The sequence below is a fragment of the Hyla sarda genome, chromosome 12 (genome assembly GCF_029499605.1).
Source record: "Hyla sarda isolate aHylSar1 chromosome 12, aHylSar1.hap1, whole genome shotgun sequence".
NCBI lineage: Eukaryota > Metazoa > Chordata > Amphibia > Anura > Hylidae > Hyla > Hyla sarda.
The window spans coordinates 7,867,660-7,889,438 of record NC_079200.1 but is presented as its reverse complement, the minus strand read 5'-3'; the positions used below and the strand labels follow the sequence as shown (position 1 = coordinate 7,889,438).

General features: G+C 45.0%; 2 protein-coding genes across 7 annotated transcripts in view; both read left to right on the top strand.

Moving 5' to 3' along the window:
• The window catches only part of ZNF385C (zinc finger protein 385C), a 299,586-nt gene that overhangs the window by 208,878 nt on the left and 68,929 nt on the right, over positions 1 to 21,779 (top strand). The gene's annotated exons all lie outside the window — the stretch shown is intronic.
• On the top strand, positions 1,669 to 19,229 carry C12H17orf113 (chromosome 12 C17orf113 homolog). Its single transcript, XM_056548829.1, has 3 exons — positions 1,669 to 1,951; positions 8,138 to 8,740; positions 16,348 to 19,229. Exons 2-3 carry the CDS (start codon positions 8,171 to 8,173, stop codon positions 17,890 to 17,892), a joined length of 2,115 nt encoding a protein of 704 aa, XP_056404804.1. The 5' UTR covers positions 1,669 to 1,951; positions 8,138 to 8,170; the 3' UTR covers positions 17,893 to 19,229.

The following is a 21,779-nucleotide window of genomic DNA, read 5'->3' as shown; positions in this document are numbered from 1 at the left end:
GCTGTTCAATCTGCGCTGATGATCTTGATATGAGACGCATCTAAAATATATTTTCGCAGGGCTGTAATAGGAATCAGTGAACCATGCTGAACAGACCAGAGGCAAAGGATGATATATACATGCTCGTCCCTCCGCGCCAATTCTTATGGCCCAGCTGGAGGCAACGCAGCAGAAATAAGCGTTACATATAGATAATCGCCAATACTTGGCTAATGCTGAAAATCCTGCATGGAATATTCTCCATAGCAACGCCGCGATGAGGGTGTCATGAGTGCAAAATCCCACAAATCATCTGTAAGAAAACAGAGGAACAGACTGGTAATGAATACAGCAGGTGCTGCAACATGCCAAAACTCGTATGTTAGGCCACATGTTCAGAGGAGCAGGCAGACAATAAATACGGCAGGTGCTGCAACACACCAGATTTAAATCACCCCTTTTCCCTATTTTTATCAAGAAAAGCATAAAAAATGATCAATAATAAACATTTGGAATCGCCACATGCATAAATGTCCGAACCATAAAAATATAATGATAATGATCTCGTACAGTGAACGGCGTAAACGTTAAAAAAAAAATCCAAAATTTCAACTTTTTGGTCACATCACATTGGAATTTTTTTTTAAAAAAAAGCAATAAGAAAGTCACATATGCACAAAAGTGGTACTAAAAAAAACTACAGATCACGGCGCAAAAAATGAGCCCTCACACAACGAGAAACGCGAAAGTTAGAGGTGGTCAAAAAAAGGCAATTTTAAACGTAATGGAAAAAAAAACGTAAAAAAAAAAAAAAAGTGAGATTTTTTAAAAGCAATACAATAATAAAAAAGTATGTAACCATGGTATCATTTTAATCGTATTGACCCACAAAATAAAGAAAACGTATCATTTTTACCGTAAAGTGTACAGCGTGAAAATAGGTCTGGGAATGGAATTAGAAAAGATTTATGGATTTTGGAAGGCGAGGAGGAAAAAATGAAACCGCAAAAATAAAATTGGCCTGGACCTTAAGGGGTTTAAATTGAATGTTTTAATCCCGCATGGTGAACGGCGTAAACGTGAAAAATAAAAAAAAATAAAACGCCCAAAATGAGGATTTTTTGGTCACTTTAATTGTCAAAAAGAAAAGAAAGAAAAAGTCTCCTCTGAAGAAAAATGGCGCCGATAAAAACTACAGATCACGGCGCAAAAAATGACCCTCATACATAGAAAAATAAAAGTTCAGGGGGTCAGGAGAGGACGATTGTAGACATTTTTTTTAAGGGTATCGTTGAGTATTATTTAATCGTATTGACCCACAGAATAAAGAGAACGTGTCAGTTTTACCGTAAAACGATACGTAAAAATTAAACCCAATGCAAAATTGCTGGTTTTTCAATTTTCCACCAGAAAATATTGTATTTAGTATAGTTTATGGTAAAAAAAAACCCTCAAGGGGTTAAACATCTGGCTGTGTGAACAAAGGCTAAAGACAGTGTTTCCCAACCATGGTGCCTCCAGCTGTTGCAAAACTACAACTCCCAGCATGCCCGGACAGCCTTTGGCTGTCCGGGCATGCTGGGAGTTGTAGTTTTGCAACAGCTGGAGGCACCTTGGTTGGAAAACACAGGCCCCAAACTAAAGAAAAAACGCTGCACAGATCCGCTATATGTGAACCATGTCCAGTCGGTGACATATCGGGACAGTGACGGAGAGCGGCGCCGCGCAGAGCTCCGGCCTCCAGGGGGCAGCACTGACAATGCGGCAGAGTAGTGGAGGACGAACACATTATGGCTGCTCCCAGGTTCCGGGATCTCCCCGCGGCCGCATTGTTTTCCCGGTAATGACGGTTATTGGTGAATGAGGCGCCCGGGGGAGGAGGAGCGGCGGTGCCGGCAGACATGGCCGCTTTGTGTGTGAGGAAACCGGGGAGCGCGCTGTGAGCCGCCCGGGAACTTCTCCTGCCAGCTGGGTATGTATGAGGAGGGGTATAGGGTATGAATGAGGAGGGGTATAGGGAATGTATGAGGAGGGGTATAGGGAATGTATGAGGAGGGGTATAGGGAATGTATGAGGAAGGGTATAGGGTATGTATGAGGAGGGGTATAGGGTATGTATGAGGAGGGGTATAGGGTATGTATGAGGAGGGGTATAGGGTATGTATGAGGAAGGGTATAGGGTATGTATGAGGAGGGGTATAGGGTATGAATGAGGAGGGGTATAGGGAATGTATGAGGAGGGGTATAGGGTATGTATGAGGAGGGGTATAGGGTATGAATGAGGAGGGGTATAGGGAATGTATGAGGAGGGGTATAGGGTATGTATGAGGAGGGGTATAGGGTATGAATGAGGAGGGGTATAGGGAATGTATGAGGAGGGGTATAGGGTATGTATGAGGAGGGGTATAGGGAATGTATGAGGAGGGGTATAGGGAATGTATGAGGAGGGGTATAGGGAATGTATGAGGAGGGGTATAGGGAATGTATGAGGAGGGGTATAGGGAATGTATGAGGAGGGGTATAGGGAATGTATGAGGAGGGGTATAGGGAATGTATGAGGAGGGGTATAGGGTATGTATGAGGAGGAGTATAGGGAATGTATGAGGAGGGGTATAGGGTATGTATGAGGAGGGGTATAGGGTATGTATGAGGAGGGGTATAGGGTATGTATGAGGAGGAGTATAGGGTATGTATGAGGAGGGGTATAGGGTATGTATGAGGAGGGGTATAGGGAATGTATGAGGAGGGGTATAGGGTATGTATGAGGAGGGGTATAGGGTATGTATGAGGAGGGGTATAGGGTATGTATGAGGAGGGGTATAGGGAATGTATGAGGAGGGGTATAGGGAATGTATGAGGAGGGGTATAGGGTATGTATGAGGAGGGGTATAGGGAATGTATGAGGAGGGGTATAGGGAATGTATGAGGAGGGGTATAGGGAATGTATGAGGAGGGGTATAGGGTATGAATGAGGAGGGGTATAGGGTATGTATGAGGAGGGGTATAGGGAATGTATGAGGAGGGGTATAGGGAATGTATGAGGAGGGGTATAGGGAATGTATGAGGAGGGGTATAGGGAATGTATGAGGAGGGGTATAGGGAATGTATGAGGAGGGGTATAGGGTATGAATGAGGAGGGGTATAGGGTATGTATGAGGAGGGGTATAGGGTATGTATGAGGAGGGGTATAGGGTATGTATGAGGAGGGGTATAGGGTATGAATGAGGAGGGGTATAGGGTATGTATGAGGAGGGGTATAGGGTATGTATGAGGAGGGGTATAGGGTATGTATGAGGAGGGGTATAGGGTATGTATGAGGAGGGGTATAGGGTATGTATGAGAGGATGGAGGGGTATAGGGTATGTATGAGAGGATGTAGGGGTGTAGGGTATGTATGAGGAGGGGTATAGGGTATGTATGAGGAGGGGTATAGGGTATGTATGAGAGGATGGAGAGAAGTATGAGGAGGGGTATAGGGTATGTATGAGAGGATGGAGGGAGGTATGAGGAGGGGTATAGGGTATGTATGAGAGGATGGAGGGGTATAGGGTATGTATGAGAGGATGGAGAGAAGTATGAGGAGGGGTATAGGGTATGTATGAGAGGATGGAGGGAGGTATGAGGAGGGGTATAGGGTATGTATGAGAGGATGGAGAGAAGTATGAGGAGGGGTATAGGGTATGTATGAGGAGGGGTATAGGGTATGTATGGAGGATGGAGGGAGGTATGAGGAGGGGTATAGGGTATGTATGAGAGGATGGAGGGAGGTATGAGGAGGGGTATAGGGTATGTATGAGAGGATGGAGGGGTATAGGGTATGTATGAGGAGGGGTATAGGGTATGTATGAGAGGATGGAGGGGTATAGGGTATGTATGAGGAGGGGTATAGGGTATGTATGAGAGGATGGAGGGGTATAGGGTATGTATGAGGAGGGGTATAGGGTATGTATGAGAGGATGGAGGGGTGTAGGGTATGTATGAGGAGGGGTATTGGGTATGTGTGAGGAGGGGTATAGGGTATGTATGAGAGGATGGAGAGAAGTATGAGGAGGGGTATAGGGTATGTATGAGAGGATGGAGGGAGGTATGAGGAGGGGTATAGGGTATGTATGAGAGGATGGAGGGGTATAGGGTATGTATGAGAGGATGGAGGGGTGTAGGGTATGTATGAGGAGGGGTATAGGGTATGTATGAGGAGGGGTATAGGGTATGTATGAGAGGATGGAGGGGTATAGGGTATGTATGAGAGGATGGAGGGGTATAGGGTATGTATGAGGGGATGGAGGGGTATAGGGTATGTATGAGAGGATGGAGGGGTGTAGGGTATGTATGAGGAGGGGTATAGGGTATGTATGAGAGGATGGAGAGAAGTATGAGGAGGGGTATAGGGTATGTATGAGAGGATGGAGGGAGGTATGAGGAGGGGTATAGGGTATGTATGAGAGGATGGAGGGGTATAGGGTATGTATGAGAGGATGGAGGGGTGTAGGGTATGTATGAGGAGGGGTATAGGGTATGTATGAGGGGTATAGGGTATGTATGAGAGGATGGAGGGGTATAGGGTATGTATGAGGAGGGGTATAGGGTATGTATGAGGAGGGGTATAGGGTATGTATGAGGAGGGGTATAGGGTATGTATGAGAGGATGGAGAGAAGTATGAGGAGGGGTATAGGGTATGTATGAGAGGATGGAGGGAGGTATGAGGAGGGGTATAGGGTATGCATGAGAGGATGGAGGGGTATAGGGTATGTATGAGAGGATGGAGGGGTGTAGGGTATGTATGAGGAGGGGTATAGGGTATGTATGAGGAGGGGTATAGGGTATGTATGAGGAGGGGTATAGGGTATGTATGAGGGGATGGAGGGGTATAGGGTATGTATGAGGAGGGGTATAGGGTATGTATGAGGGGATGGAGGGGTATAGGGTATGTATGAGAGGATGGAGGGGTATGTATGAGAGGATGGAGAGAAGTATGAGGAGGGGTATAGGGTATGTATGAGAGGATGGAGGGAGGTATGAGGAGGGGTATAGGGTATGTATGAGAGGATGGAGGGGTGTAGGGTATGTACGAGGAGGGGAATAGGGTATGTATGAGAGGATGGAGGGGTATAGGGTATGTATGAGGAGGGATATAGGGTATGTATGAGAGGATGGAGGGGTATAGGGTATGTATGAGGAGGGGTATAGGGTATGTATGAGAGGATGGAGGGGTATAGGGTATGTATGAGAAGGGGTATAGGGTATGTATGAGAGGATGGAGGGGTATAGGGTATGTATGAGGAGGGGTATAGGGTATGTATGAGGAGGGGTATAGGGTATGTATGAGAGGATGGAGAGAAGTATGAGGAGGGGTATAGGGTATGTATGAGAGGATGGAGGGAGGTATGAGGAGGGGTATAGGGTATGTATGAGAGGATGGAGGGGTATAGGGTATGTATGAGAGGATGGAGGGGTGTAGGGTATGTATGAGGAGGGGTATAGGGTATGTATGAGAGGATGGAGGGGTATAGGGTATGTATGAGAGGATGGAGGGGTATAGGGTATGTATGAGGGGATGGAGGGGTATAGGGTATGTATGAGAGGATGGAGAGAAGTATGAGAAGGGTATAGGGTATGTATGAGAGGATGGAAGGAGGTATGAGGAGGGGTATAGGGTATGTATGAGAGGATGGAGGGGTATAGGGTATGTATGAGAGGATGGAGGGGTGTAGGGTATGTATGAGGAGGGGTATAGGGTATGTATGAGAGGATGGAGGGGTATAGGGTATGTATGAGAGGATGGAGGGGTATAGGGTATGTATGAGGAGGGGTATAGGGTATGTATGAGAGGATGGAGGGGTATAGGGTATGTATGAGGAGGGGTATAGGGTATGTATGAGAGGATGGAGGGGTATAGGGTATGTATGAGGAGGGGTATAGGGTATGTATGAGAGGATGGAGGGGTATAGGGTATGTATGAGGAGGGGTATAGGGTATGTATGAGAGGATGGAGGGGTGTAGGGTATGTATGAGGAGGGGTATAGGGTATGTATGAGGAGGGGTATAGGGTATGTATGAGAGGATGGAGAGAAGTATGAGGAGGGGTATAGGGTATGTATGAGAGGATGGAGGGAGGTATGAGGAGGGGTATAGGGTATGTATGAGAGGATGGAGGGGTATAGGGTATGTATGAGAGGATGGAGGGGTGTAGGGTATGTATGAGGAGGGGTATAGGGTATGTATGAGAGGATGGAGGGGTATAGGGTATGTATGAGAGGATGGAGGGGTATAGGGTATGTATGAGGGGATGGAGGGGTATAGGGTATGTATGAGAGGATGGAGAGAAGTATGAGAAGGGTATAGGGTATGTATGAGAGGATGGAGGGGGGTATGAGGAGTGGTATAGGGTATGTATGAGAGGATGGAGGGAGGTATGAGGAGGGGTATAGGGTATGTATGAGAGGATGGGGGGGTATAGGGTATGTATGAGAGGATGGAGGGGTATAGGGTATGTATGAGGAGGGGTATAGGGTATGTATGGAGGGAGGTATGAGGAGGGGTATAGGGTATGTATGAGAGGATGGAGGGAGGTATGAGGAGGGGTATAGGGTATGTATGAGGAGGGGTATAGGGTATGTATTAGAGGATGGAGGGGTATAGGGTATGTATGAGGAATAGTATAGGGTATGTGTGAGAGGAGGGAGGAAGGGTATGTATGAGAGGATAGAGGAAGGGTGTAAGGTATGTATGAGAGGATGGAGGAAGGGTATGAGAAATAGTATGGGGTATGTATGAGAGGAGGGAGGAAGGGTATAGGGTATGTATGAGGGGATGGAGGAAGGGAATGTATGTGAGAATGGAGGGGTATGAGGTATGTATGCATCAGAGGAAGGGTATGTATGATTCAGAGGAAGGGTATGTATGATAGGAGAGAGAAAGGGTATGTATGAGAGGAGTGGTATGTGTGACAGAAGAGAGGAAGAGTATGTATGAGGGGAAGGAGAAAGTGTATGGGTATGTATGAGGGGACGTTTATGTATGATAGGAGGAAGGAAGGTTATGTATCAGAGGAAGGGTGTGTACGAGAGGAAGGGTATGTATGAGAATGAGGGAAGGGTATGTGTCAGAGGAAGGGTGTGTATGATAGCAGAGAGGAAGGGTATGTATGAGAGGAAGGGTGTGTATGATAGCAGAGAGGAAGGGTATGTATGAGAATGAGGGAAGGGTATGTGTCAGAGGAAGGGTGTGTATGATAGCAGAGAGGAAGGGTATGTACGAGAAGAAGGAGGAAGGGTATAGACAGCAGGGTATGTATAGGAGGAAGGGTATAGACAGCAGGGTGTGTATATACAGCAGGGTATGTATGGTAGGAGGGGTATAGACAGCAGGGTATGTATGGGAGGAAGGGTATAGACAGCAGGGTGTGTATAGACAGCAGGGTATGTATGGGAGGATGGGTATAGACAGCGGGGTGTGTATACTTCAGGGTATGTATGGGAGGAGCGGTATACACAGCAGGGTATGTATGGGAGTAAGGGTATAGACAGCAGGGTGTGTATATACAGCAGGGTATGTATGGGGGGAAGGGTATAGACAGCAGGGTATGTATGTGGGATAAGTTATTTTTCTCCGGACAACCCCTTTAATGCTGTAGTAAGTCCGGACTCTAGCTGGCCATACACATTAGATAAAGGTCAGCTGACCATGTACAGTGGCCTCTCAACTCTCCTGAAAGCAGAAGTCCGGGAAGAGAAAGGTTGGCATGTTGGAGTTCAGCGTGCCCGATCCTTTGGTTGTCAGCGAGATGAACCGCTGCCGGAGGTGTCTGACTTCCGCTTTGTCCCCTCTGCTTATGTAGAATACGTGCACGCTCATCATATATGTCAGCCATTGTGGTCATCTGAATTGGCAGATTTTGGTGATTTTGGCGGACCTTTATCTTCTGTATATGGCCATCTTTTGTAAGTAAAGTGTGGAGCTGTTTTGTAGCTTCTTGTAGACCAGGTTGATCTGCAGTAACAGAAATCTCCCATTCCTGTGAATTGCTGAGAAGGTTTCCCTCTGTGAGGGCTCTAGGGGTAGGACGTGGCTGACCAGCAGTTGTCCTTCCTAAAGTAGACCCAAGTAATATAGTTTTCGATTCCTAATATCTTTCCCCCTTGTCTCTTTCGTCCACCAGTCTTCAGCTCCGTGCTCAGTGTAATGCGGCAGCATGGACAACCATAACCCTCCCTTATTGTTTGACTTCACCATGGGCGGTGGCGGGAACATGGTGACCCCTGGGAAAAAGCCGGCAGGGGAGACGTCAAACTCCAATAAGAAATGTAAGCGATACTTCAACGAGCACTGGAAGGAAGAGTTCACCTGGCTGGAGTTTGACTATGACCGAAAGCTGATGTTTTGTATGGAGTGCCGGCAGGCTCTTGTGAAGAACAAGCACGGCAAAGCCGAGAACGCCTTCACCGTGGGGACCGACAATTTCCAGAGACACGCGCTCTTGCGTCATGTCACCTCCGGTGCCCATAGGCAGGCGCTCGCGGTGAACAGTGAGCAACTAGCCATGGAGATGCAGTTTCACCACGAGTTAAAGTCCGTCATCAAAGCTGAGATGGACCCATCTAAGATAGCTATCCTGACCACTGTCTACACCATGGCCAAGGCCGGTATCTCCAGTGGGAAACTTCCGTCTCTGCTGGAGCTGCAGAAGTTTAACCTTTGCGAGGCTCTGATGTCTTCTGAGCAAAACGAGTATTACCATCCGAGCAGTGTAAGACAAATGCAGGTGTGTACAGTCAGACCCTACAGGACCTCGAAACGATTGCACAGAACGCTACAATTATGACAGAGGCCATTAAGCTGGAAAATTCTTTTTAGGGTTTATTCACAATTCAGGGCCAGGTCGATTTTTTTTTTTTTTTTTTTTTTTTTTTTGGGCTGCAATTTCCATCCTATACTCTAGCCAGAGTATTGGAGAAGTCTTGTATAAAAAAAAAGTATCCCCTATCCGAAGTTATAGATAGCGGGGAGTCCCGCGATCTCCTGTTTAGAGCCCCAGCTCTCCTATACAGCGGCACGTCACGACCCCTGCCTCAAGTGGGGGCCGCCATGCCCCCTCAATATAGCTCTATGGGAGAGCCAAAGATTGGCTATATTGAGGGGGCGTGGCTGCCTCCACTTGGGGCGGGGGTCATGATGTGCCGCTGTATAGGAGAGCCGGGGCTCTAAACAGGAGATCACGGGGGCCGCAGCGATCGGACCTCCCGCGATCTAAAACTTATCCCCTATCCTTTGAATAGGCGATACATTTTTTTAAATGATACTAGTCCTTTAAAGGGGTACTCCGCCCCTAGACATCTTATCTAAGATGTTAGATCGTGGGGGACCCGCCGCTGGGGACCCCCGGGATCTCGGCTGCAGGACCGAACTTTTGCGGCTTCCGGCAGAGCTCGAGACTCTCATCCTAATGCCTCCCGACCACGGTGACGTGAGATAGTGACGTCACAACTCCGCCCCCGTGTGACTTCACGCCCCGCCCCCTCAATGCAAGTCTATGGGAGGGGGCGTGACGGCTGTTTCCGGAAGCCACAACAGGTGGGTCCTGCAGCCGAGATCCCGGGGGTCCCCAGCGGCGGGACCCCGGCGATCTGACATCTTATCCTTTGGCTAGGGGATAAGATGTCTAGGGGAGGAGTACCCCTTTAAGATAGTCCAGGATTGGTGAGAGTACATAGTATCAGGAGATAGGTGTAAGGTTCCATGAGTGGGCACTCAGTTCATATCCATCTACTTGCTATTCCCACGGTGGGGGGCCAGGGCTCGGTTTGGAATTTCTGACTCGGGAAAGATATGTAGCCTGCAGGGAACTCTGTCGTAATTCAGGGTGGGGTGGAGGGGTCTGGGCCTCTATAGATGTAGAACGTTACCGCTCATAGTATTGGCACCTTTTTAGGTCCTTGACTCCATAATCTACTTTTAAAGATTGTAACAATTTTGTAAATAGTCTTAGCTTTCACAAATTTGCTACTGTTTGTGTCTGCAGCTCCAGTATTGGCCTGTAGGTTTCCTTGGTAACAGACTACAAACAAACCTGTGTGTAGTCAGATAACTGCAGTCATGCTTTATAACTCCAGTTCCTCTGTTCACACTTCTTGCTAACTTACAGATTGGAAGGAGGAGGGTAAAGGCCCCCTTGGTTAGGGCACTGTTTCCCAACTAGGGTGCCTTAAAGGGGTACTCCGGTGGAAAACTTTTTTTTTTGTTTAATCAACTGGTGCTAGAAAGTTAAACAGATTTGTAAATTACTTCTATTACAAAAAAATCTTAATCCTTCCAGTACTTATTAGCTGCTGAATACTACATAGGAAATTATTTTCTTTTTGGAACACAGTGCTCTCTGATGACATCACGAGCACAGTGCTCTCTGCTGACATCTCTGTCCATTTTAAGAACTGTCCAGAGTAGGAGAAAATCCCCATAGCAAACATATGCTGTTATGGACAGAGATGTCAGCAGAGAGCACTGTGCTCATGATATCAGCAGAGAGCACTGTGGTCATGATGTCAGCAGAGAGCACTGTGTTCCAAAAAGAAAATAATTTCCTCTGTAGTATTCAGCAGCTAATAAGTACTGGAAGGATTAAGATTTTTTTAATAGAAGGAATTTACAAATCTGTTTAACTTTCTGGCACCAGTTGATTTAAAAATAAATAAATAAATAAAAAATAAGTTTTCCACCGGAGTACCCCTTTAAGCTGTGGCAAAACTACAACCCCTAGCATGCCTGGACAGCCGAAGGCTGTCCGTGCATGCTGGGGGTCGTAGTTTTGCAACAGATGGAGGCACCCTGATTTAGAAACACTTGGATAGGGGGTCTCCAGATTCTCCTCTAACAGATGAAATTGGAGTTGCGTTTCAATTGCTTGATCATTTTTGTTCCTGGGGAGATATGCTGCCACCAGAAGTGTCTGGCAGGGGCTTACCCCTCCTCTTTTTATTCAAAAAGCTCGAGAAAGACCACAAGAACATTTGATGAACAGCTATGGCTTTACAGCTTAGACTGTAGGATCAGACTACCAAGGGTTTGCTTGTAGTCTGTTGCCATGGAGACACTTAAGTCTGCATAGAATCTGTAGACACAAAACGGTAGATTATTTAATTTTTTTAAGAATTGGAACAATGCAAAATCGGCTGCACTATCATTTCCATTTAGTCTCTGTTGGCTAATATAAATTACTACTTTAAATACCACCTTATGGAGTAAGGCTTTTAATCTTAAGGAGGTTCCTGAAATAGCTTGAAGCTTGTATTATTATCTCCTCACCTTTTTAATGTTGTGATAAATGAATCGCAATCTCGATCTGCTGTTTATTATATCTTGCGGACTATAAATTGGCTCCCCGCGGATAGTCGTAAAGTATAGCCCCATAAAAAGGCTTTGTGCAGAATTTATTACTCCACAAACATGTCTCCAAAGGATAAATCGGAAGCACCGGGCGACCTCGTATAAGAAGGCTGCTTGGTTTTGAATGGATTTCCTTACAAGATAATTTTTGTCTAGATTTACTCCAAAAACATTTTAGGTCAATTAAGTCTTATTTTAGCAGAGGGAGAAACAATGCTTAAAGGGGTACTCCGGTGAAACCCTTTTTTCTTTTAAATCAACTGGTGGCAGAAAGTTAAACATATTTGTAAATTACTTCTATTAAAAAAATCTTAATCCTTCCTGTACTTATTAGCTGCTGAATACTACAGAGGAAATTCTTTTCTTTTTGGAATCCTCTCTGATGACATCACGAGCACAGTTCTCTCTGCTGACGTTATTATAATAATACTTTATTTATTGTTGTCTTTAGTGGGATTTGAACCCAAGTCCCCAGCACTGTAAGGCAGCAGTGCTAACCACTGAGCTGCCCTTAGCATACATCTGCTATGCATGGTTGCTAAAATGGACAGAGATGTCAGCAGAGAGCACTGTGCTCGTGATGTCATCAGTGTTCCAAAAAGAAAGGAATTTCCTCTGTAGCATTCAGCAGCTAATAAGTACTCGAAGGATTAAGATTTTTTAATAGAAGTAATTTACAAATATGTTTATCTTTCTGCCACCAGTTGATTTGAAAGAAAAAAGGTTTTCACTGGAGTACCCCTTTAAAGGGAACCAACCATGAGATGTTACCATATATAATGCGTGGCAACGTATTATATACGGTAAAATCTTCATCCTCACCATCCCCTAGAGATGTTTCTGCCCACAGGGATGGTGAATATAGATATAAAGTTAGAAAGGTGTCCCCAGCCAGCCCCGTAAGTAGTCCTCTGAATGGGGTGCTATACTCGCCCAGTCCGATCTTCTCGGTGGTAATAATGCCCTCCCTCGGCATGATTGACAGCCCAGGCATGGCTCCCGTCATCGCTCTGCTCTATCTGCTTAGAGAGCAGAGGGTTTACACAAGCTGTCAATCATGCTGAGGGGACGTGATTACAGGCGAGAAGACAGGACATGGTAAGTATAGCTCCCCGCCCAGGGAACTACTTACGGGGCCAGCGAAGGGAAACTTTTAAACATCATATCCTTAAGATTGGTTCCATTTAATGTCCTCTAAACATGTCTTCACCCCTTGTAAAGTATATTATCTATCAGCGAGCATCCCCTTTACTGCCCTCATTTTGACAAAAAAATAAAAAATGCCCCGAGCCACAATGTCACTTCAGAATCTACCATTTTTTTCCTTCTGGGTGCCGTGGCTGTCAAGTTCCAGATTTAAAGGGGTACTCCGCCCCCAGACATCTTTTCCCCTATCCAGAGGATAAGGGAAAAAAATGTCTGATCGCAGGGGTCCCGCCACTAAGGACCCCCACGATCTCCGCTGCAGCACCTCAGACATCCAGTGCCGGATGACTGGTGATGCGGTGCGGAGGCTCATGACGTCGCGGCCTTGCCCCCTCAATGCAAGTCTATGGGAGGGGGCGTGACAGCCATCACACCCCCTCCCATAGACTTGCATTGAGGGAGCGTGGCCGTGATGTCACAAACCTCCGGCGCTGCACTCGACGCTCTAAACGAACGTGGGGTGCAGCAGGGAGATCGCGGGGGTCCCCAGCAGGGCCCCTGTGATCAGACATGCTATGGAAATTAAAGTTCCAGACTCCGCCAAAAGAATGAACAGGTGTCAGCAGAGAGCACTGTGATCAGACAGAAAGGAAACTCAAAAAGAAAAGAACTTCCTCTGTAGTATACAGCAGCTGATAAGTACTGGAAGGATTATGATTTTTAAATAGAAGTAATTTACAAATCTGTTTAACTTTCTGGCACCAGTTGATTAAAAAATTATTTTTTTCCAGTGGAGTACCCCTTTAAGATATTTATAGTACATTTTCCCCAAATCGCCCTTGTATATGCAATCATTAAAAGCTGTGGACATCTATTTATTTATTTTTTTAAAGCTATTTTTTTATTTTTGCAATGTATTTTTAGTGCAAAAAAAATATTAAAAATTCTTCATAGGTCTTTATTAAAAAGTTAATTTTGCTTCTACAGCCACAACAGCTTACAGCATGAGCTTTATTTCTCTGTATACTTGTACACAGCTATATGCCTTGTATCTGCTCGTCTTTCTATCTCCAGCCTGTATGAGCTTTGCTTTCTGTAAACTATCTGATACTTTTATATAGTCTTTTAATCAAGACTATTTACAGAGTTTTATATTGCACAAAAAAATTATTCAGTGCAAAGGTGACCAAACCCTTTAGGTCCCATTCACACTAGGTATTTTACGAATGGGATTCCAGAGCACTTCTGCAAAAAATACAGTGCAGCAGCCTCCCAATTTTTGGGATTCTGCTGCACCATTTACACACACATGTTCATTCTTTCGGTGGAATGCGCTTAGAAATACGTTGCCCCGTCTATGGAGGTGGCGCATATCAGAGAGGTTGAGATGAAATCTCTGCCCGGAATATGTCCTGACAGAAATTCTATAGTGTAAATCAGCCTGTAAAGTGGTACTCCGCCCCTAGAGATCTTATCCCATATCCACAGGATAGGGGATAAGATGTCTGATCACGGGAGCGATCTACCTGCTGCACCCGGTGTTCGTTTAGAACGTCGGGTGCAGCGTCGGAGGCTCGTGACATCAGGGCCGCGCCCCGCTCGTGATGTCATAGCCACGCCCCTCAATGCAAGTCTATGGGAGGGGGCGTGATGGCCGTCACGCCCCCTCCCATAGACTTGCATTGAGGGGGCGTGGCCATAATGCCACGAGCCTCTGCATCGCCAGTCATCCAGCACGGAGCGAAGTTCGCTCCGTGCACCTGATGTCTGGGGTGCCGCAGCCAAGATCGTGGGTGTCCCCAGCGACAGGACCCCCGCGATCAGACATCTTATCCCCTATTCTTTCGATAGGGGATAAGATGTCTAGGGGTGGAGTATCCCTTATAAGTGAGACTCTAAAATTTTTCTAGGTTCTGTTCACATTCACCTATGAGCCCCAGTATTTTTGACTTATTGGTTTTACTAGTAAGGTTTTGCAGCCCTGCAATCCTTTGCTCGGATACATTTGCACGCAAGAGAAATCGGAAAGAGACAGTAATGGCGTAAACATGAAGGGCAGATTCAAAGGTCATTGGGTTTTGGATATTTTCCCTTTTATTTAAAAGAAAAAAACCAAAACCCCTCTTGGATTGGGCATAGGGTTTAATTAATCACTGCCCAGCACACTAAGCCACCTCAAGCCATGGCACAAATCATTCCCTACAGTTTTTTCTACTAAAGCAAAAGCACTTATACCAAAATGAGAAAGAACTGTACAGATGCCACGAGGCATTGTCTGAGCCCAGTTAAATCTGGCAGCCAGCTGGAGATTTGCATGCCCAGTAATGGGAAAGAGAACAAGGCGAAGATCTGAGCCTCTGCGCGTCTCCGCTGTCTGTGTAACTTTAAATAGGTCAAGTACAACGTTGATTCGATGTCAGTAGTGCAAAAAAAAGAGAAAAAATATCAACATTATTTTTTGTTGTTAGATGATAGAATAAGATATAAGAGTCTGATATTAAGTTTGAAAAGGCATTTACGTAAAATCCAATTTGAAATGCTCTCGCTATCTCGGAGACTGTAGTCGGGGTTTATAAAATTCGTTCTGCCGTTTAGTATTTTATGGATGTTTTTCTGTAGGAAATGTACAGTATATGATCGGATTGGGCCTGGTGCATAAAAGCTCATAAAAAAATAAAATAAAATAAAAAGAACCTTTTAAAACTGGAACTTGGTGGTCCGCCATGAGACAGTCAGTGCAGGATAGATATATACTATATTTTGTTGGGACTATCATAGCGAGAGCCACTGATATATACACCGATCAGCCATAAAGTTAAAACCATCTACCTAATGTAGTGTTCCCCATCAAGCTGTGAGCCATCCAGACATGGACTCCACAAGACCTCTGAAGCTGTGGTCACATGTTCTTGTGGTTGCATGGTAGGGCCTTTCACCGATTTAACTTGTTTTACCAGCACTCGCCATAAATGCTCAAACTGATATTAATGTAGGTAGGTGGACCATTGCTTTTAGGAAATACCTTTGCTATAAAGCAACATCCACACGAATGCTAGAACCCAAGGTTTCCCAGAAGATTGCTTATAGCATCATACAGCCTCCGCTTGCTTACCTTTTCCTATAGCATAGCCTGGTGCCCTTGGTTTTCCAAGGTAAGCGACACACGTTTGACTGAGCACATGATGAAAAAGTAGATTCATCCAACCAACCAGGCCTTCTCCTTCCATTGCTCCATCTTCCAGTTATGGTGCTCACAGCATTCTTGTGATGGATCGGTATCAGCATGGGCGCTCTGCTCTCACCAGTCTATGGTTATGAAGCCCTATGAGCAGTATGTGATGCTCTGTTCTTGTATCAGATAGGATAGCCTTTGAATCCCATGTGCATCTGTAATCCTTGCGTGCATGACTCCAGTCCTTAGGTTGTCCTTCCTTGGACCACATTTAGTATGTACTTTCTACCTACAACCTACTGTTTTGGAAATACTCTGACCCTGTCATCTGGTCACCACTATTTGCCTCTTGTCAAACTTGTTCAGATCCTTAGGCATACCATTTTTTCCTACTTCCAAAATATTAACTTCAAGAACTGACAGTTCACTTGCTGCTTAACATTTACCACCCTTAAACATGTGTCATTGAATAAACAATATTCACTTATCAGTGGTTTTAATGTGATGGCTGATCGCAGTGTTCCTCCATTAGGTCCATATACTCTACTAAATCTTGTGGGGTGGGGTTGTCTACCTAACCTAGTCATTGCAGTAGGTGATGTTGCTAATAACGTATCATGTATCCATATGTAAGATAAAGATTGACATACTCTTGTGTTTGATCAATTCAGGCAGCCATTGTTAAAGTACTGCAAAGTGAAGATCAAAAGAAATTGAAAGAGTCTCCATTCATTGGGCTTGTTTTTGACGAGACCATGGATATCGCAGAACAAAAAAGTCTTGTAATGTTCACAACATCCATTTCACCATGTGATGGACAAGTGCACGTTGCTTTCCTGGGCAAGTTTGAGTTGGGCTCAGGGGATGCCAGCTCTGTTTTAGACAAAGTGAAAGACTTTTTGAATGATTTCCATATCTCCCCTAAGAAGGTAGCATGGTTAAGTTCTGATGGTGCGTCACTAATGTCAGATAAGCAAAATAGCGTTGGTGAAAAGCTAAAATCTCTTTGTCCGCTTGTATCAGAGTTTCACAGTATATCACACAGAAGGTCTTTGCTCCCAACTGAAAGTTTTACCAGTCTTGAATATGTAAAAAGATACGAAAGTATTATAGATGCAGTTTATAGACTGTACGGCAAAAAAAATGGTGAGAGTCAAAGCTTTCACGAGTTGCATAATATTCTCAACATCTGCGGCATAGACTTAAACTGTACAAGAACAGTTCATTGGATATCCATCTTGCCAGCTGTCGAAACCATTGACTCTTCTTGGCCGACTCTTGTTCTTTTACTCGAAAGTGAATCTGCCAAGTCTCCTATAGCCAACGGACTGTGCTTGGAGCTAAAAAAGTTCTGGTTTGTTGCTTTTACCAAGGTTTTACTCGATATACTTCCCATCTTCCAAAAACTCAACCAGTTCTTCCAGATTGAGGATCTCGATATATCCATGATAAATCCAATAGTGACCGCGTCGCATGCCACTTTGCAGGCTCAAAAATCTACAAATGGACAGAACTTTCAAGAGTTCCTCAACGAGCTGAATGAACATCCCGATGAAGACAATGAGAGCCGCTTCTACTACAAAGGAGTAGAATTAGTTGACTGCTCCAAAGTCCCGTTGAAAGATTTTGAGATTATAAAAGAAGCCTGCCTCGAAAATGTGTGCAAGAGCCTACAGGACCGATTTCCTAGCAGTGTCCTGAAGGTGGTCAGCTCTTTTTCAGCTGTCTTCAATCCAAAGAGTTACCCATCCTCCCTGGACGATATTGGTTCCTATGGTGAAATGGAATTACGGTTCCTCCTCCAGTACTTCTCTCACGTATTGGTTACTGAAAGAGCATCCAATGACTTTGCCCTGTTCAAGCGTATTGTCTTCAGTCTTAGCCACCTAAGCTTTCGAGATCTTTGCGTGAAGTTGGTCCACTCCAGTTCGGAGATGCATGAGCTTTTCCCCGACTTTACTGTCTTAGCTGCTGTTGCTTTAGTCATGCCACTTGGATCTGTTCTCTTTGGAAAAATAAGCCAAGTGAAAGAATTTCGGAGGCAGAGTTGCCATCAGGGAGGAACGGCTGGTGACCTTAGTGATGTTCTCAAAATTGCTATTGATGGCCCAGAACTTAATGAGTTAGACTTTTCTAGAGCAATTCACTACTTTGAAAACACGAGGGAACCTGAGTCCTTTGTCTCCCAAGGCCGGTGGGAAACACAGGATGTATGAAGCAGAAGTATGAACAGTTACCAGATAATACAGGGTTATAACGTTTATCCTAGGGAACAGTGTTTTCAGTTAGGGTTCTCCTTTAAGTATTTCAACCAAACCTGGTTTTGTTTGGTTAATGGTCATCATTCCGGAACACTACTGTCTAAAGCCAACGGGCCAGATGTTATGCTATATGGAATTTCTTCATAGTGTCTATCATGAAAAGCCCATTTCCACTTTTTTTATATACCATAATTTGAACTTTTTTGTAAGTCAAGGAAGTTTTGAAGAACACCAGTGTATCGAATTGTACGTTCCCCCAAAAAATAACAATAATGCACGCTTAAGGGGTTGGACAGAATTTCGGACAGCCGTGTTTTTCTAATTTCTTCCAGTGTTTAACCAGCATTTATACAACTTCCCAATAAGAATGTTCTGATCCAACACATCACGGATACTTCCATTTAAGATGAATGTATGCAATGTTATGAGTTTGTTTACTGTTACTTCTTGGAATCAAGACATATTGTAGCAAAAAGGAGCTACCTGTATAATCTTAAAGCAGTGTTTCCCAACTTAAAGCAGTGTTTCCGAACCAGTGTGTCCCTAGCTGTTGCAAGACTACAACTCCCAGTATGTACAGACATCCAAAGGCCTGTCTGCCTCTTCCAGAGGTTCCACACTGTGCCTGAAAGGTAAATCAAGGCTTCCCTCTTATCACATTCATTTGTGCAGTGGTCTTCAAAATGCAGCCATCCAGCTGTTGCAAAACTACAACCTCCAGCATGCCCGGACAGCCGTTGGCTGTCCGGGCATGCTGGGAGTTGTAGTTTTGTAACAGCTGGAGGCTCTCTAGTTAGGAAACACTGTCTTAAAGGGGTAATCCGATGCTCAGCATTTGGAACAAACTGTTCCGAACACTGGAGCCGGCAATGGGAGCTCGTGACGTCATAGCCCCGCCCCCTCAATGCAAGTCTATGTTCCAAATGCTGAGCAGCGGAGTACCCCTTTAAAGGGTAATGTAAACCAAACTGCTGAGGTTCCCCAAGTTTAATAGAACGCAAAGCACTTAGCCCTGCTGCAACTGAGCCTAGAGACTGTTTTATATGAGCAGGAGCTTAGAGACTCCCAAAAATGGTTATTCGTTAGTTGTTTTTCATTTAGAAGGAAAATCTGTGATTCTTTATTGTATGAGAAGATTAATGCCAGAGGACATTCGGTAGGCAAAGTTTAAATCAAAATTGCTGGTCTTCCTGGAGGATGTGTTTTTAAAGAAAATTATATATTGTTTGAAGAAAGTTTCTATGTTAAACATATTTTTAATGAATTTTTGGTGATGGTCAATAAAAAAAACATATATATATATATAGAATGGGATCAGGCCATTCACAATAGGTGGCAGTCACAGCTCCTGTCCTCCCCCTTCCTACATGGAAGTCAGTAGAATCACCTAGAGCAGTATTTCCCAATCCTAACCCTGGCTTCCCCTCTACATTGAGTGGCAGATGGCACGTGCCATCTGCTGTGCCATGCATTGTCTATGGAAGTGCCGAAGGTACCCAGTAGACGTGTGCAGGCTGCCGCTCCATGCAGCTGATGGAGCCAGGGTCTAAGCAGTCGGAACCCAACCACCCCCCAGAAGAAGGAAGACTGTGAGGATGGTCCTATATCTGGCTAGTGGACCCCTAGGGAGACTTTAAGGCTCCTTCACACTATGGAATTTCCAAGCACAATTTTTAAATTCAAAATTCGAGAAATTCAAATTCCAAACTGCGCCGGAATCTGCTCGGAAATGCATTGGTGTCCATAGAGACGGGGCATGTCCCAGCGCCGAATTTCCCTTAGTGTGAACCCGGCCTCAGCGTGTACCTCCAGAGCTTTTCCTATGTTAAAGCCAAATAAGCCAAGGACTTGCTGTGATCGCCATATTGGAGTCGGGAAAGAGTTTTTCCTTTATCATAGGGCATTTGGCATCAGCCTCATGGGGGGCGGGGGTAGTGTTTGCCACCTTCTGGATCAACACAGTAGGGTTTCAGGTTGAACTTGATTGACTCTTATATTCAACACTACAAACTATGTAACCAGGCCTAAGGGCTCGTTCACATCAGCGTTTTGGACCATCTAATTCCTGTTGTTCTTGTCGATTTCGATCAGTTCCTTTTAATATTTGCTATTTTGACTGGGATTAAAACAGGGTTTATACTAATAATTTTTTTTTCAATGTCCTAACAGGGTTTCTAATATTTTTTATTAATTTTTTTTCCCTGTCATAAATAACAGACATTAAAGGAGATATGCAGCATAAACTTTTTTTTGCCTCCCTGTGCTCGGGCTTCAATAACAAATAAAACAAACTTTAACTCACCTTCCTGCGTTCTCCCGTTGTTCCGGTATCTGGTCCCGTTCCTCTGGTGCTGAAGTTCTATGGGCTCGAAACGTCACGGAGCCGTCAGTGTATCGCCGGCCGCAGCGATGTCCCGCCTCGGCCGGTAATAGGCTGAGTGAACTGTCATGTAAAGGAGCCCGGCCAGAGCTTCTCGTTCACACGTAATAAATCCGTTATTCAATCTGAGCATGCTCAGAATCAGAAATAGGTTTAAATGAACAAAACAAAAACTGTCCGTTATTTTGACGGGTCATTCCAACAAATCAGTTAAAATAACGGGACGCATACGTTTAACCTCCCTTTAAAATCATATGCATTTCAACTGCAACAACAGATCTAATGGCCTCTTTCACGTTACCGTCGGGACCAGCATTAGGGAGCTTCGTCGGCAATTCTGTCATAATGATGGTGAGTTTAGTAGACAAAAAAAAAAATAGACATGTACTGTTGTTTTTTCCTACCCTGACAGACCCCATTTAGGTCAATAGGATCCTTTGGTGACCCAGTGGAGTCAGTTGTGCTCCAACCCGTTCATATTGCCATTAAACTGGTCGGAGCACAACTAATACCGACTGATCCCTTTGACTTGAATGGGGTTCGATGGGGATCTGGTATTTTACCGTCATTTCAATGGACTGGCCAACGGAGCTCCATATACCGGATCGGCAATGTTAATGAGCCACTAATGGTATCAAGGTCAAACGCTGATGTAAACCCAGTCTGAGGGCCCATTCATACTGCCATTGTCCTCCGGTAAGGACGATCAACTCTTGTTAAATACCGGACACCCGACTGACCCCATTTAAGTCAATTTGAACTGGTGGTGTCGGTTGTGCTCCGACCCGTTCTTGGTCCGTTTCGCACACAAAAAAAATTAGTAACAGACCCAGAACTGGTCGGAGCAGAACCACAGTGTGAACTTAGCCTAATATGGGAAATTCCATTTCAACATATTTGTTAGTCTTTTTTGTATTTTTCTCTATGCCCGATAATCTAGAATGATGGACAGTCCAGGCTGCTTGTGTAGAACTTTCCTGGTCAAGCAGAATTTTGCTTTGTTTCCATTTGCTCTTGCTTTTACGGCCATGTGCATATGGCGGAATATCCAAGCAGAATTCCCCTTGAATATTCGGAAATTCTGCTGCAGCAGAGTCCCATTCATTTTAAAGGGGTACACCACTGCCCCAGTATCCAGAACATTTTGTTCCGAATGCTGGCTGTGGGGGTTGTGACTGCACGGCCACGCCCCTCCTAACATTACACCATGAACCCTCAATGATGTCACGACTCCTGCACCCAGCGTTTGGAACAAAAAGCTCTGGACACTGGGGCAGTGGAGTACCTCTTTAATGGGATTCTGCCGCACTATGCACCTGGCGGAAATCCGGTCATTCCCAAAAAACATTTCACCGATTCAATGTGTTTGCGGATTCCACTAGGAAATGCATTGCCATTACGAAGACGGCACATTTCCGAGCGGCGTAGTGCCGCCGAATCAAGCAAATGTGCGGAATGTCTG

Coding starts and splice junctions, on each gene's coding strand:
- C12H17orf113 (XM_056548829.1), top strand. CDS start 8,171: ATGGACAACCATAACCCTCCCTTATTGTTTGACTTCACCATGGGCGGT. Junction 8,741..16,347: donor GCAGTGTAAGACAAATGCAG/GTGTGTACAGTC, acceptor TGATCAATTCAG/GCAGCCATTGTTAAAGTACT.